This window comes from Anolis carolinensis, chromosome 1 (genome assembly GCF_035594765.1).
Source record: "Anolis carolinensis isolate JA03-04 chromosome 1, rAnoCar3.1.pri, whole genome shotgun sequence".
Classification (NCBI taxonomy): domain Eukaryota; kingdom Metazoa; phylum Chordata; class Lepidosauria; order Squamata; family Dactyloidae; genus Anolis; species Anolis carolinensis.
Window position 1 is genome coordinate 91,263,133 of NC_085841.1, and position 17,190 is coordinate 91,280,322.

General features: G+C 42.1%; 1 protein-coding gene across 1 annotated transcript in view; it reads right to left on the reverse strand.

Moving 5' to 3' along the window:
- Positions 1–12,747, reverse strand: part of rnf217 (ring finger protein 217) — a 51,590-nt gene extending 38,843 nt beyond the window's left edge. Inside the window, exon 1 of the mRNA XM_062979064.1 lies at positions 12,235–12,747. Within this exon, the coding sequence (XP_062835134.1) occupies positions 12,235–12,747 (513 nt within the window). The remainder of the gene's footprint in view (positions 1–12,234) is intronic.
- Positions 12,748–17,190: the final 4,443 nt, after the last annotated feature.

Here is a 17,190-nt window from a genome sequence, read left to right on the forward strand (position 1 = left end):
ACAGTGCAATGCTGTGACAATTAATACTATAATCATCATCATCATCATCATCATCATCTTTATTCTTATACCCCACCCCATCTCCCCAAAGGGACTCGGGGCGGCTTACACAGGGACAAGCCCGAATAACAACATAACATAGCAGTACATGTATGAAATTTAATAGCAATTTAAAGCATTCCAACAACAAACAAAAACGACATAACAAGACAATTACTTTAAAGGCCCGGTGAATGTGTGTAGTCAGAACATATTACAGTGTGCTTGTGTAGACTAAAAGAAATCATATCTTGGATTACAAAACTCTAGAAAGAGGACACAAAGTTTTATTCATCCTGCCCAAGAGTAAACTGATTAAATTCAAATATTTTCAGTCTTCATGAATGTACTGACAACCTCTTTCAATAATCATAAAGTCCTTTCTTTCCACCCTCACGGTCCTTTCATCAGTATATAAAGGGATGCATACTGAGAGAATGAGGTTCACAGCATAAGCCTTTGCAGACTGAGTCCATTTCTTCAGTTGCAGACTCAGTCTATAAAACATTATACAATCAACACTCTCTTTTAGTTTCTAAGGTGCTACAAGGCCCCTTTGAATATTGATATTTTAATCTGGTGTTGCTGCCTCTTTCCAATTACTTCTGTATAGAGATGGGAAGGCCTGGAAAAAAAAAGAAGGGAAAATTGGGGAGAAAACCGTTTTTCCTCATTTTTTTTCCAAAGCCATTTTTCCAGAAAAATGGAAAAGTGTGTAAAATATGTTCTTTTCCAATGATATCTATGACATGATATTCAAACTATATAACATGAAGACCTTGGTGAAAGATTTCTGAGACTTGTTGTTTCTACACATTTTTTCCAATTTTTCCAGAAAAAATGACTTTGGAAAAAAACCCTGTCCTCCCCCCCCCCCCCCCCCCCCCCATTTTTAGATTTTCCTCCAGGCCTTCCCATCTCTACTTCTGTAGTCTTCCAAATTCCTAAAATAATACTAGTAATCCCCAGTAAAGTGCTAATTTAATTTCAAACAAATAGAAATAAAACTTTAACCTAAAATGAAGTAAATTCACTTACTTTAGTAATACAAACATGACAATTGATTTAAAAGGTTTGAAATACTTCAATATGGGCCTACTTTCAATTTAAATCTGTCAGCTCTTAAAGATTATCCTTCAAATTCAAGGTATTGTCAAAATTATGCCAGATTGGGCTTTTTGGAATCTTCTGGTAGGTTTGGGTGAAAAAACCTAAATTAAAGGATTAACACAAAGGTCAGTTAAGGAATGCCGCCCCCCCCCCCCCCCCCCAAAAATCTATCCTCATTCATGACCTGGAGCTGAGCTACCAATAATGACAAGGAAATGTCAAGTTTTAATACCACCCCCCTTCACCGACGCTCCACCAGCAACATAAGAACTGAATCTTTGCCATAGTTTCCCTGTGAGAACACAGTGATTTCCCACCACCTGCTTCAAGCTAGCACATGACCAGCACATAACACATACTTTCAAGTATGATGCTTACGGAGTAATATCAGACAGAACATTTTCCTTGCTTCATGGCCAAGTGCTTCTGCTGAGTGAGCACATGGTTGCATAGTGAAGAAGCTGCCACAATCCGGCACTTAAGAGATGAATAAAGCAGTCGGCTGCTTCACTTCCACAATAAGTTCATCCCGCCTTTAACCAAACAGTCACTATATATCATATACCAGATATGAAGACTAGAGGAAGTAAATGTAATGGTCTAACAAAAACTTACAAATTTGAGTAAATGTTCCTACAAAAAGAAAACAGAACAAAAGCAAATACAGTTTCTGTTTACTTGTGCAGCATATCCCTCTCTGGCAACATAAATATTTGCTCAGGTCAGGAATTGGATCTATGAGCTCCATTGTGTATGACTCTCTGCCCTATATGGAGTACAGGATTTTATAGTCCAAATTCTCCAGCACAGCAAACATGCAGAGAAAGGGCAGCTACCTGTGGCTCTCAGCCAAATTTCAAAACCCTTCTTTAAGCAATTAGTATCTCTGGGACAAACAACCTGTTACTCAGGCCCCTTCTACACTGCCAAATAAAGTCCATATTATCTGCTTTGAACTGGATTATATGGCAGTGCAGACTTTTGTAGTCTTGTTCAAAGCAGATAATGTGAATTATAATCACGATTATATGGCAGCTTTCTAGATTGGGGAGGGATAGAGAAAGAAAGAGACAGAAAGTGAAACATGGCTGAAAGTGGGAAAGAGATCAAAGGACCAGTCCCTGTCTCCTAGTATTTTGGCTTCCCTCACTGTTGTTTGGCAAGCATGAGAGAAATACTACAGAGCTGATGTGGGATCTACTCATTCTTCTACTCTGCTGTAGAAGTATGCGTGTAACACAATTCAATTGTATTTTGGTGATGCCATAATTTTGATTTTGTATCAGTGGGATGAATAATTAGATTACTTTATGGGATGGTGGGGATAGAGATACTGAACGATAATCAGCATATTTATCTATTCACAGGTCTGCTCATTGATGTGACTTCCTGTAAAAAAAATCTTAAACAAGAAAATGCTGCCAGAGCATTAAAGTATGGAATCTAAAAGTAACGCACCCTTTGCTTTGTTTTCTATCCAATTTAAATAAAAATTTGTATCCCCTTTACTTTTTTTGAAGGGGAGACTGGTCTATTTATACTTGATAACAAATAAACAACAAAAAGACGTTTTGGTTTTCTAAAGAATTGCTTCTTAAACTGGAGGTCCCAACCCCAAATGGGGTCTCCTTAGTTCAATGTAGGGGTTGCTAAATAATCTGCAAGAGTAAAAGTTTTCTGAATACCATCTAGACATTTACACAAACGTTAGCAACAATGTGCAGTGTTTATAGTGGATTCTGCAGAAAATGCTTCAGCTGTACTTCATAAAAAAATAAAACAGCCAGTTTAGCAAGCCTTGCAAGTGCTGGTTTATTATCAGTAAATGTTTTGCTTTTTATACCTGTTTTATATGCCTATATACCCAGAAGCAGGTCACAAGTGGAAAAGTTTAAGAATCCCTGATCTAAAGGAGCTATAAACATTGCTTAACCCATGTACAAATTAAGCTAACAGAAAATCAACTGCACATCAGGTAAAGTCACTTCTTTCAAGAGAAAAACATGGTTGTAGGAATAGATCCAGCTGTTGATGGCAATGAAAACTGATCCAGTTGAACTTACATAAGTACAGACCTACCAAGTTCCTACTGATTCAATAGGTCTACTCTAGGTGGGACTAACAACCGCCCTGAGTCCTCTCGGGGAGATAGGTTGGGTTATAAATAAATAAAGTTTATACAAATGCATTTAATTTTATAGAATACTGTCCCCACACCTAGTTTTACCTACTTGCATCCAAAATATGTGATTTTTAGGAATTTTCTAGGTCCTCCAAGCAATTCTATGGCATGCTTCTGCAAGGAGTTACCACTGAGTAATGTTGGAGAACCTAGCTAATTCATAGAGAGGAAACCTCTTTAGGGATTTTCTAGGTCATCCAAGATGAGTACGGTAATTCTAGCAGAAGTCACTCATTTCAATAAAGTGGGCTATTATAATCTTTTAGGTTCTCTTGGGACAGAATAAGCTCCCATCTTTTAAAACTATACTCAGAGAAGGTGGTGTTTTCTTTTCTATTATAAGGGTTAAGGTGCAGCATTAAAATTGATTTGTGAATATGTTGATCCGGGGTTTTTTCAGTTGTTTTTAAAAAACTTTTTACTATATATCAGTATAAGCAGTAAATTGCTTATACTGATATTTCTTGTTTTCATGGTAAGTAGAGGATTCAGAGATGGTATTTTAACAGTAGTTTCTATTGTAGAGATACTTTCCTAGTATCTTGTTTTCATGCTGTTCAATTTACTGTTTATATTGATCTTTAGTTAAAAAAAATAAATAAACAACTGATAAAACCTGGATCAACGTATCTACAGGTGCTGCACCTTAACTCTTATAAAAAGGAAACACCCCCTTCTCTGAGTAGAGTGGTGGAAGATGGGAGCTTATTCTATCCCAAGAGAACCCAAAACAGTCAAAAAAGGGAACCACCTTCTTCTATGAATAAAGGGATATCAGCACTGACTTCCTCTACTCTTTTGGTGCTCCTTTGAGGGGAAACATCAAATAGTTGTTCATGCTGTTGTTTTTCCACTTTGGGATTCAAAGAGTCTAGAAGCGGCACTGCAGCAGGGCTTTCCCAAGGCTGGACTAAGATGGTTCCTTTTTTTGGATAAGAGTTAATATTGTATCTTAACTTTTATCAAAAAGGAACTAGTCCCTTCTCTGAGTAGAGTAGTAAAAGGCCTTTTGAATGCCTGGACAGGAAAATGACCTCAATGACAGCCAGGGGTGGCTACTAGTCCCCTGAGGTTGCATTGGGACTCTACCGCTCTGAAGAATGACCAACGACTTATCGGTAGGACATACCAAAATCCATAATTTTGGCCCTCCAGCTTGCTCTTGTCTTACACATGAGGCTGACTTATATTATGACCTCCCCTCTATATCAAAGGGTCCCAAAACGAAGGTCTGCGGGCCGAACACAGCCCCAGGACATTTTTCCTGGCCTCTGCCGTAAACAGTAGACTTAGGGTCACCCTAAGTCTGAAATGGCTTGAGGCACAGAACAACAATCCTAATTAACTTGACTATCTCATCAGCCAAAAGCAGACCCACACTTCCCACTGAAATAATGGTAAGTTTATGCTTGTTAAAATTATTTCAAATATTATATTGTTTTTTCATGGCTTTTTGAACTACAAAAAGATATGTGCAATGAGCATAGCAATTTGTTCATTTTTTAAAAAAAACTATAGTCTGGCCTCTCAACAATCTGAGAGACTGTGAACCAGCTCTGCATTAAAAAAAATTTGGTAACTCCTGCTCTATAGCATTACATACACATGCAGATGTGGAATTCGGGGGGATGGAGAATTAAAAGAGATGTCCTGATATAGTCTCTGCTTTCTTCACTACTCATGAAATGAGCTGGGTTTTGCGTAACACAATAAGTTTATAGCACACAGTATAGCCAAATTCTACCTCACAATACCTTGCTGCTTTGCTTGATAATTACTTCTGACTGCACACAGAATAAACCATTTATCACACGGTGCCCTCTCTTGAACAAATAAAGCATGTACCTCTGGGGATTACTGTAAACATTGTTTTGTTCTACCTAGAAGTCACAGGTGGTGTACAATGCAATACAGTCCTGTTTGCATTGCTCTTATAAGAATCAATAAAAGACAATCAAAGATATGAAATACTTTGGATGGCAGAAGACACCTTTTCAGAGCTAAACTCCTGAAAACATACTAGGGAAAATGAATACAAATTAAATCTTAGCAAAACAAGTCACCATAGTGCTAATTCATAAGCATCTGATAATTTGGTCCAATTTTTAAAGTGCTTTTAGTTACAAAACATTACTGAGTAGTTGTCATGGCTTTAAAAAAAAGGACTTTCCTAGATAAAATCACCCTGCTTTCTGAGTAACTCTTTGGCCATGAGGCACTAGTCCCTTAGTTATGAAGTCCCCTTGACCTCACTGACACTGAGGAAGGGGAAAGCCCTGCCGAAGTAAACTGGGAAGTTTCATATAGCAAAATGAGGAAATCTACATATCAGAGGACACCATCAGAAAGCCCACATTCCAGCAGACTCGAAAGACCTGAATTTGTTATCAAGCTGTAAAATTAAAAGGGAAAAAACCCTCCAGGTGTGTGTATGTGTACGAGAGAGAAAGAGATGCAGACAGACAGGCAAAAATTAATTTTGCCCCAAAACAAAGCTAGGGAAATTTCCTACTAAAACAAATATATAAAGCTTAAAGGTACCAAAAAGCTCCATAAACACTGCATATCATAGAATCTTGTATGAACAATTCATACTACAAAACTAATGCAGTAGAGTCTCGCTTATCCAACGTAAACGGGCCGGCAGAACGTTGGATAAGCGAATATGTTGGATAATAAGGAGGGATCAAGGAAAAGTCTATTAAACATCAAATTAGGTTATGATTTTACAAATTAAGCACAAAAACATCATGTTATACAACAAATTTGACAGAAAAAGTAGTTCAATACGCAGTAATGCTATGTAGTAATTACTGTATTTATGAATTTAGCACCAAAATATCACGATGTTTTGAAAACATTGACTACAAAAATGCGTTGGATAGTCCAGAATGTTGGATAAGTGAGTGTTGGATAAGTGAGACTCTACTGTGTATGAAGTATGGGAGATGACATGATACCACATCCTAAATACAGTAGCTGTATTATGACACAATAATGGAAAGATAATTAATCTTCTGATATCTGCCTTTTGAGAGAAAGGTGGGGTATAAGTAAAGATGGTGATAATGTATGAAGTACATGTCTTAAGGATGAAAATCCAAAAATCAGAACAAATATACTTCACTGGATATGAAGAATATGGGTTCAAGACTCATAGCAAGGACTCCTCACATCCTCTTGGCCTGCTCCTATTACGTAGTTATTGACACACAGTTAATCTATTGGCAGTGTCTCTTGTCATACAGAAGTAAGTTTGCTTTTTATGTCTCTCCTCCTCTCCCTTTCCCTTTTGTGTCATGTCTTTTGTACTGTAAGCTTGCAGGCAGGGACTGTCTTACTTCTGATCTTTGTTAAGCTGCTTTGTGAGCCTTTTCAGGTGAAGAGCAGGGCAAAATGTTTTAAACAAAGACCAAATCCTCCTGAATGCCACCATAAAAATCAGCACAATTTCTACAACAGCTCTTCTTGCTGGAATATGTCCTCATGGCTCACTATAGGAATAGTTAATGCTATCCGCACCAGGACACATAAGCTATGCATCTACAGTACTTGGGTCTATATCCAACTGTGAATTCCAAACAGAGTAAACCCATCCAATCAATTGAAACTTGGTAAATGAATGGGTTTACTCTAACTGGAACCAACAACTGGACTCAAACCTATGTTTTGCATTAAAGTCATCATCAAAGATATAATGACTTTCTCCACATATTTCCACCATAGGAGCAACTTAGGCCCCTTCCACACAGCTGAATAAAATCCCTCATTTTCTGCTTTGAACTGGGATATATGGCAGTGTGGACTCAGATAACTCAGTTCTAAGGAGATATTGTGGGATTTTCTGCTTTGATATCCTGGGTTATATGGCTGTGTGGAAGGCTCCTGAGAGTAGGGAAGGAAGTATTGCATCCAGACTTAGGAAATCCAAGTTTTAGTCGTCCACTGGGCTATGAAATCCACTGAGTGACATTGAACCACCCAATATCTCTTTCACAGAGCTTGACAATGTTGTTGAAAGGATGAAACAGGAAGGAGAAAACCTATCTAACCTACCTTGAACTTATAGAAGGGAAGGCATGACATAAATGAACAATTTCTCTCACATTTTTAGATAGGTATTGTAGGGAACATTGTTTTGTTCAAGCTGTGATGCAAAAGAGCAAGATAGGGGCCTTTCTGCTAATGACTCAGTAGATTCTCCAGAGTGTAGTTTAAAGCAACACACAGGAGCACCTGCTGGCTATTATTATTATTATTATTATTATTATTATTATTATTATTATTATCCCACCTTTCTTTCCAAATGGGTATTTATGACACCTTAGAAACAAACCCAACTAAAACAAAAAAACTTAATATTAAAACATAATTAAATTATCAATAATAGTAAAACAATTTGGCCATTTGTCAGGGTGTGTGTGCTTTGTATGTGATTTTCCTGCTTCTTGGCAGGGGTTTGGATTGGATGGCCCACGAGGTCTCTTCCAACTCTATGATTCTATATAATCAAAACACAAAAGCTGTTTAAGAAACTGGTCATTCTTAAAATGCTTCAAATAAAGGATCACAAAATTGATCAAAACAGCAGATATCTATGCACCCAGTCCCAGCTTTACTTTAAAAGGAGCACAAAACAAGGAAGTTTTCACTTTTTGTGTGGTGGCAACATTGTGTGATGTTAATCTCAAAAAGTCTTGCTTTTGTGGGGTTTTCGCTCCTGGATACGCCAATCTAAATCTTTCCTGTGCTAATGTTTGCACAAAAGTGGATGAAGGATCTCAGGCAAAGTTTTGCAAGTTGAAAAGGAAATACAAATGCAGGTACCCTTAGGTATACATCTTTAAATGTCTGTACAACATACTGTAAGACATCAGTTCAACAGAACTGCAGCCACATAGGCTAGGGATGTATTGTGTTGGATATCTGAGCAAGTAAAAACACGAAGAGCACATCTACATGCATGTAGCTCTCATTTCCTATTTCCTACAGCAGTGAGTAAAGTAAAAGAAAAGAGAAGACAATGATTAACTGATGCATCATTATCTACTCATCGCACAGTGCCTTCAGTGGTCTGTAAGAACTTTACACAGAGACAAGGAATCAGCTGATACCAATTGAGACACTCTTGCATAAAGGAGAAATCGGGGTTTGAGACAAGGCACTATAGTTGTATCTCTAGGGATAAGGGAAGACTAAACAAGTAGTGGGTGACTCCATTTTAGGGGGATGTCTAGATCAAGGATTAAGGCAGTTTGACGCTACATAACAGCCATGGCTCAATGTTATATTATCCAAAGTGTTGTAGTTTTACAAGGTCTTTAGCATTTTCCGATGAAGTGCTGGTGCCTCATCCAACTACAGTTCCCAGGATTCCATAGCACTGAGCCATGGCAGATAAAGTGGTGCCAAACTGTATTAATTCCACAGTGCAGATGCACTCTAGGAGGCTTTAGAAAAATGGTTCCCAACCTCCAGGTGTTTTTGACTGCAGTTCCCAGAATTCCTGACAGTTGGCCAACCTGGCTGGGGCTTCTGGGAGTTGAAGTCCCAAAAACACCTGGAGGACCTACAGTTGAGAGCCAATGCTTTAGGGAAAATAAGAAGGAACAAGGAAGGGCCAGGATGGGAAGAGAAAGGGTTGAAGAAGAAGGAAGTATGACATTGGGGAAGGGACACAGAAGGTTAAAGACAGGATTACAAACTATAAAAAGAAAAAAGGAGCAAGAAAAAAGGGAATGCATTCCTGAATGGCAGGGGATTGGACTGGATGTAATCTCTTCAAACTCTATGAATATAAACAAACTTGGGGAGTAAATAAATATCAGGATCATTTCACACTTCAAGGGCTAAATGCTAAAGGAAAATGAGAAGCAGCGATTTAGGGTGCATCTGAACTGCAGAAACAATGCAGTTTGACACCACTTTAACTGCTATGGCTCAATATTACGGATAAAGAATGGGGATTGTATTTTGGTGAGGCAGCAGCACTTCATCAGAAAGACTAAAGACCTTGAAAAACTACAACTCCTAGGGCTCCACAGAATTGAGCCATGGCAGTTAATGTGCTGTGAAACTGCGATAATTCAACAGTGTAGAGACGGAGCCTTAGTCCTCTTGAGTTAAAGGCAGAGCTCAAACCTGCTTGGAGGCTGCCTCTGCTGCCCTCGAGGCCTTCCAGTCTCGGATGTGCATTTGATCAAGCAGTGTTTACTCTGGGAATGAAACTCTACGTATGTTCAGCGCCAACAGGGAGATACGGGAACAAACAAATATAGGGAAGGAGGAGCAAACTATTGCCATAGGATCCAAAGAGAAGGTGGCTTAGGAGCAGAGCCTGTCTCTCAGAGAAGCCAGGGAAGTGGCCCCAAGTTACAAAAAGGAGAGGCTTTTTCCTAAGTTGAATTTGCTTGTAGGTTGGAATTGTAACCCTAACCATATATATGTGTGTATGTGTGTGCATATATATATGGAGGTATGTTTTAGTGTGTGTATTTGTAGTGTTTTGCTGTGATTATGTATTTAAATATCACGATATATTGAAAACATTGACTACAAAAATGCGTTGGATAATCCAGAACATTGGATAAGCGAGTGTTGGATAAGTGAGACTCTACTGTATGTGATGCAAGCTTTGGCTAGCAGTGGGAGGGCTTACCACCCCTGTGGGGTTTGTTTTGCTGCCTGTACTTCAGTTCAGATGATTTCACCTCACTTTCTGTCCCTGTGAGATTTTGAAAAAAAAATAGTTTGTTGTGGAAACTTTTTGCCCATGACAATATCTTCTAGGAGTAAATTTCTCTTCCTGGGGATAGATTTCTCTCACTTCCTGTTGTCTCACCCCCACTCTTATCTAGGAGTCATTTGCAAGTCAGATGTTTGTAACTCAGGGTACTTCCACACAGCTGAATAAAATCCCACATCTGCTTTGAAATAGCATAGATGGCAGTGTGGACTCAGATAACCCAGTTCTATGGAAATATTGTGGGATGTGTGGGTTGCTATATGGCCATGTTCCAGAAACATTCTCTCCTGACATTTTGCCCACATCTATGGCAGGCATCCCCAGTGATTGTGTGGTGGGGTTTATATATCTGTACAATGATGTCCAGGGTGGGAGAAAGAACTCTTGTCTGCTTGAGGCAAGTGTGAATGTTGCAATTGGCCACCTTGATTAGCACTGAATTGCCTCGCAGCTTCAAAGCCTGGTTGCTTCCGGCCTCGGGAAATCCTTTGTTGGGAGGTGTTAACTGGCCCTGATTGTTTCTTGTCTGGAAATTTTTAGTGTTGTTCTTTATTTACTGTTCTGATTTTGGAGTTTTCTAATACTGGTAGACAGATTTTGTTCATTTTCATGGTTTCCTCCTTTCTGTTGAAATTGTCAATATGCTTGTGGATTTCAATAGCTTCTCTGAGTAGTCTGACAGGGTGGTTGTTAAAAGTGGTCCAGCATTTCTGTGGGATTTTCTGTGGGATTGATATTCTGGATTATATGACTGTGTGGAAGGACCCTCGGGGACTGTCTGTAGCAGATTGAGACAACAGGCCTTTGGCTGCATCTTTATCAGACATGGGCAAACGTTTTTTCCCTGGGGCCCGCAATGTGGGCCCAGCCAAGAGGGCTGGGCCAGGAGAGAGGGTGGCCGGGCACAGGAGGGAGAGAGCCTGGGAAAGTGTGAGGCCAGGAGGGTGCGGGGAAGGGCCCAGGTCATCCTCAGGTTGTCCTCCTGGCATAAGGACGGGGCTGCTTGCCACATTCTTATGTCAGGAGGAAAATGGGACATGTGGAGACTGCCCCGATCCTCCTTCCCAATCCCCCCCCCCAATCTTTGGGCTGTCCTCTTGGCATTATGCTGGGAGGGCAACACAGGCAATGGCCGAGAGTGTTCCAGAGGGCTCTCAGTCGCTACATGCCTTCGGAATAAGAATGGGGTTGATTGCTCACACTATCCTTATACCAGGGGGAGGGCAAGACATGCAGTGGCTGAGAGCACTCTCAGCTGCTGTGTGTCTTCCTCCCCCAGCCTTTCTGCATAAGGATGTGGAAGGCCACCACCATGTCCTTATTCTGAAAGGACAGGGGAAACGAGGAGGGCCTGAGCTAACCACCCAGGGGGCTGCATCCTAGTTTGCCCATGCCTGATTTATACAGTAGAGTCTCACTTATCCAATACTCGCTTATCCAACATTCTGGATTATCCAATGCATTTTTGTAGTCAATGTTTTCAATACATCGTGATATTTTGGTGCTAAATTCGTAAATACACTAAATACTGCATAGCATTACTGCGTATTGAACTACTTTTTCTGTCAAATTTGTGGTATAACATGTTTTGATGCTTAATTTGTAAAATCATAACCTAATTTGATGTTTAAAAGGCTTTTCCTTAATCCCTCCTTATTATCCAACATATTCGCTTATCCAACATTCTGCCGGCCGGTTTATGTTGGATAAGTGAGATAAGTGAGAACAGGATGCAGTTTGGCATCCCCTGAACTGCCAGGAGGGCCGAATGCGATGGGAACCTGGGGTTGATTTTTGCTCGCATTCTTTGGCAGAGGAGGCTACAGGCCGGGTATGGGGAAACTTGGGCCGCCCTCCAGGTGTTTTGGACTTCAACTCCCGGCATTCCTGACAGCCTCAGGCCCCTTCCTTTCCCCCCTCAGCCGCTGTTTTGGAGTTGATGACCAAAACACTTAGGGGGCGGCCCAAGTTTCCCCATGCCTGCTCCAGACCCTCAATGCGATGGGATCCGGAAGATTGTATGTATTTTGTGCTCTGGCGGAGGAGGCCTTCCCAAAGCGGGACCCCACGGCCTTGAGCCAGGGCAGCTGAAGCGGGCTGAAAGCGCGGCCAGGGCACAGTGCGGAGGAGCCCTCAAGAGAGCGAGAGAGAGGCTCACCTGGGAGCTGAGGTAGCGCTTGAGGCACTCCTCGCAGACGGGCTTCTTGCAGCAGGGCAGCGGCTTGAGGGGCTTCTCCTCCAGGCAGACGCGGCAGGTGAGGACCAGGAGCGGGCCGAAGTCCCCCGAGAGCAGCCCCGAGAAGGGCTCCGGGAGCAGGTAGAGGTCCACCACCTCCAGGCCTCCCCCGCCGCCGCCGCCGCCGTTGTTGTTCTCTCCGAGGCCGCCATGGCTTGGCGGCGGCGGCGGGGCGGGGGAGGCGGCGCGGGGCTCCTCTGCGGCGCCTCCGCCGGGCTGCCGCTCGCCCTCCACGCAGTAGACGGTGCAGTAGACGCCGGGCCTGCGAGCGGGGAGGCGGCGGCTGCCGTTGCCCCCCTCCTCCGCCTCTTCGCCGGCGGCGGGCTCACCCGGAGGCAAGGGGCTCTCCCCGGCGTCGCTCCCCGGCGGGGGCGGGGGTCCTTCGGCTGGAGGGGGCTCCGGAGGGCTGCTGGCCGTGCTGAGCTGCTCCCCCATTGCCGACGATGCAGCCCATCCAGCCGCCGCCTCCCCGAGAGGAGGATCCTCCTCTGAGAGAGAGAGAGAGCGAGCGAGCGAGCGACGCAGCAGCCGGCACCGCGGCAGGAAAAGCCCAAGCCGCCTCCTCTTCCTCCCTCTCCTCCTCCTCCTCCTCAAACCCAGCGACGCCCCGTCACGGACCGCCTCGTCCGGCTTGGGGCGCGTCTACGCCGCAGCGCGAACGCAGTTTGACACCGCTTGTAGCCCCTGGCGTGCTGGGAGCTGGGACTTCCTTCCCGCCTCCCAGGATGCCATATAACCTTCGGCCACTCGGCGGTCATTCTCCAGCGAGGCTCTATTTTTGGCCCTCCAGGGCTTTGAGGACTCCCAACTCCCAGAAGCCAAAGGCGATGCAGGCCTCCGCATGCAGGGATTCCACATATCTATTCTGGAGGGGGAAAGGTAGAGACAACCAGAGGTTGGGATGAACGCTCATACGGCCCCACCTTGACTCTTCTTTCTGGGCTTAGGATTCTTGTAATCTCCCCCACCCCTTATTTTATGGTTTGTTGTTGTTGTTGCATAGTTAAGTCCAGTCATGTCTGACCCTGGGGGTTGGTGCTCATCTCCATTTCTAAGCCATAGAGCCGGCGTTGTCTGTAGACACCTCCAAGGTCATGTGGCCGGCATGACTGCACGGAGCGCCGTTACCTTCCCACCGGAGCGATACCTATTGATCTACTCACATTGGCATGTTTTCGAACTGCTAGGTTGGCAGAAGCTGGAGCTAACAGCGGGCGCTCACTCCACTCCTGGGATTTGAACCTGGGACCTTTCGGTCTGCAAGTTCAGCAGCTTCCGTGCTTTAACACACTTCACCACCGGGGCTCCTGTGGTATTCCCTGTAGTCAGGGCCATATGCAGAAGGGTTGAAGCATGAAGAGTAGTTCCATAATGCAAAATAGTTTAGAAATCTGGCTCCAACGATAAACTTCAGTGGACACTCGTGAGGATTTGGTTGTTCTTGATTATTCCAGCCAACGCCAGAGATTCCTGTTGGCCATCGCCACCCCCTTCCTTCAAGCGAAGGAAGAGGGACGCTTTTGAACTGTGGTGTTGGAGGAAAATTCTGAGCATGCCTTGGACCGCAAGAAGATCCAACCAGTCCATCCTCCAGGAAATGATGCCCTGCTGCTCACTGGAAGAAAGGATATTAGAGGCAAAGATGAAGTAATTTGGCCACATCATGAGAAGAAAGGAAAGCTTGGAAAAGATCATGATGCTGGGGGGAAAGGAAGGAAAAAGGAAGAGGGGCTGACCAAGGGCAGGATGGATGGATGGCATCCTTGAAGTGACTGGCATGACCTTGAAGGAGCTGGGGATGGCGACGCCGACAGGGAGCTCTGGCGTAGTCTGGTAGTCAGGGACTGAAGGAATAAACAACAACAAGTTGTTGTATACCTCTGGAGACCCACAGGTTTTGCTGTGGCTTAGGACCTCATTGCGGTGCAGCGTGGATCCACTTTAAATCCAGTTTCTTCCTCTTGCAGAATTCAGGGGCTTGTAGTTTAGGGAGAGGCCTTTAAACTGCTCAGCCAGACAGGTCCTGGGCCTCACAAAACTGCAAACCTCAGAATTCTGCAAGAGAGTGTGACCTAGTCAAGGTCACTCCTGGCGTGTCTAGATTTGAATCCTGGGATCCAAAGTCACCATCACAGCACTTCACTGGCTCTTTTTTATGGCATAATATGAGAGTTTAACTTGCTTTAGGTCCAGTTTCTTACCAAAGCTTACACTGTAGAATAAATGAAGTTTGACACTACTTGAATTGCCATAACTCCATGCTATGGGATCCTGGGAGTTGTGGTTTGATGAGGCACTAACACTCTTTGGAATATCAAGCTTAAGGCCTCTAGACACTGGAAATGGAAAGGGAAACCTTGGCTTTTGTTTGTGTATTGTATGTCATTGTTATTACTGTATAAAAGACATTGAATGTGTATAATGTAATCCACCCTGAGTCCCCTCAAGGAGATAGAGCAGAATATAAATAAAGTGTATTATTACAGTAGAGTCTCACTTATCCAAGCCTCGCTTATCCAAGTCTCTGGATAATCCAAGCCATTTTTGTAGATATGTTTTCAATATATCGTGATATTTTGGTACTAAATTCGTAAATACAGTAATTACAACATAACAGTACTGAGTACTGAACTACTTTTTCTGTCAAATTTGTTGTATAACATGAAGTTTTGATGCTTAATTTGTAAAATCATAACCTAATTTGATGTTTAATAGGCTTTTCCTTAATCCCTCCTTATTATCCAAGATATTCGCTTATACAAGCTTCTGCCGGCCTGTTTAGCTTGGATAAGTGAGACTCTACTGTATTATGTGCCAAACAACTCCCATGCGTCGATAGCACTGAGCCATGGCAGTTAAAGTTGTATCAAACCACATTAATTCTATAGTGTAGGTGCAGTGCTCAAACCACAACACCACACTGACTACTGTTTATGTCATATTGTTCATGTCACCTTTCTCCATTTGGCAACAAACCAACATTCAATTTTCCTTCTAAAAAAAAGAAAATGCGTCATCAAGAATAGAAAACTTAAGGGATTAGTCTAGTGTTCCAAATATACCAGATATAGAAGGCTAGACAAGCCTGTATCCCACTGTTCAAAAGTAATACATTTCCAGGATAGTTTACAAGTGTCTTTTCACAGTTGTATAGTGTGATGATGCCACTTTTATTGCCTTAGCAACAACCTATGGAGTCCTGGGATCAGGATTCCACAAGATGCTACCTGGCAGTTAAAACAATTGAAAATTTGACACTACCTATGGTTTAAATAAACTTAGGGTCTTACATTCCTAGTTTACAAATAGCACATACATGTTAGAGGAAGGCATCAGTATCTCCTCCATTGACTGCCAGCAACTGAATAAGAGTTTGTTTACCTTTATCTGGGAAGAGTTTTAACCTGAGATGCACTGCACTGGGCAGTGACTTGGGCACCTTTATGTCTTCCTCCCCTTTATACCTCCATTAGTTGGTGAAGGCTATATTGATCGTTCCTATTAATAGCAAAGTTTAGTGATGTAGCCAATCCTTGTGCAGCCAAGGACACAATCAAAGAAGAAGAGGAACATATAGTTGTAGATGCCCAGGGAAATGCTGCCATTTGTAGAAACACAAATCTTGAGAAAATGAATTCTTGGGGTGTGAGTGGAATGGCACTAAAGACAGAAGATTGTAGATTCATGGGGTTCGACATTAAAAGGGAGAGAAGGAAGAACCACAAATTCAACCAGCCAAATTTACTTCAGTGGATGAAAGAAGCAGGTGAATACAAAAAAAGAAAGAAAATGGAATGCAGAACAGCCATATTATACCTATGCTCAGTTGTAGTTTTTCTCTCCAAGGCCTTGGAATTTTTTACTTTCTCAAACAACAACTGGATTCTGGGAGCTATATTTACCATTTTTTTTAAAAAAAAAATCTAAGCTCTTCGCCCAGTCACATTGCAATCATTGTGTGTTGATGCTGCTTTAACTATTACCCTGTTTCCCCTAAAATAAGACATCCCCAGAAAATAAGACCTAGTAGAGGTTTTGCTGAATTACTAAATATAAGGCCTCTCCTGAAAGTAAGACCTAGCAAAGTTTTTGTTTGGAAGCATTCCTGCTGAATAGAACACCAGAGCATGCAAGATCGGTTAATGTATGTACCATAGATTGTTGTGCATGGAAATAGGGGTAGTAACAAGAAATTCTTGATAGGATTCACAGTTTGTCTGGCTATGCTTTGTGATGACAACTACTGTACAGTATATAATAAATGTTCATTTTTTTGTTCAACAATAAATGTGAATTCTTCTTCATGGAAAAGTAAGACATCCCCTGAAAATAAGACTTAGCACATCTTTGGGAGCAAAAATTAATATAAGACACTGTCTTATTTTCGGGGAAACACGGTAAGGATGCAAGCTATGGTATCCTAGTTATGTGGTTTCGGGAGGGAGCAGAGCTCACTAACAAAGAGTTCCAGACACCTTGAGAAACTACGAACCCCAGAATTCAATAGAATGAAGCCATGGATGTCAAAGTGCTATAACTATCGTGTGAAAGTCTATTGCAGTTATCCCCAGCTAGTGCTCTCCTTCCAGTTTTTACTGCATTGAAATGTGAATTGCCTAAAATCTAGCAATGCCCATAACTGGAATATAAAACAAGACAATTAGGGGTTTACGTAGTTGCTATTTTTTGAACTGATTCTGTATTTTCTTACATGAAAACATTACTCAATACTATCACAGTACTCATTGTGAAAAGTATTATAGCATCTGTATCTGTTCCTTTGTATTTTTGTATACATTCATACTTATGGAGATGGTTGGATATGTGTGTGTATGTGGAGTTTGTTTCCAAAAGGTAGCAAATCCATCTGTACAAATT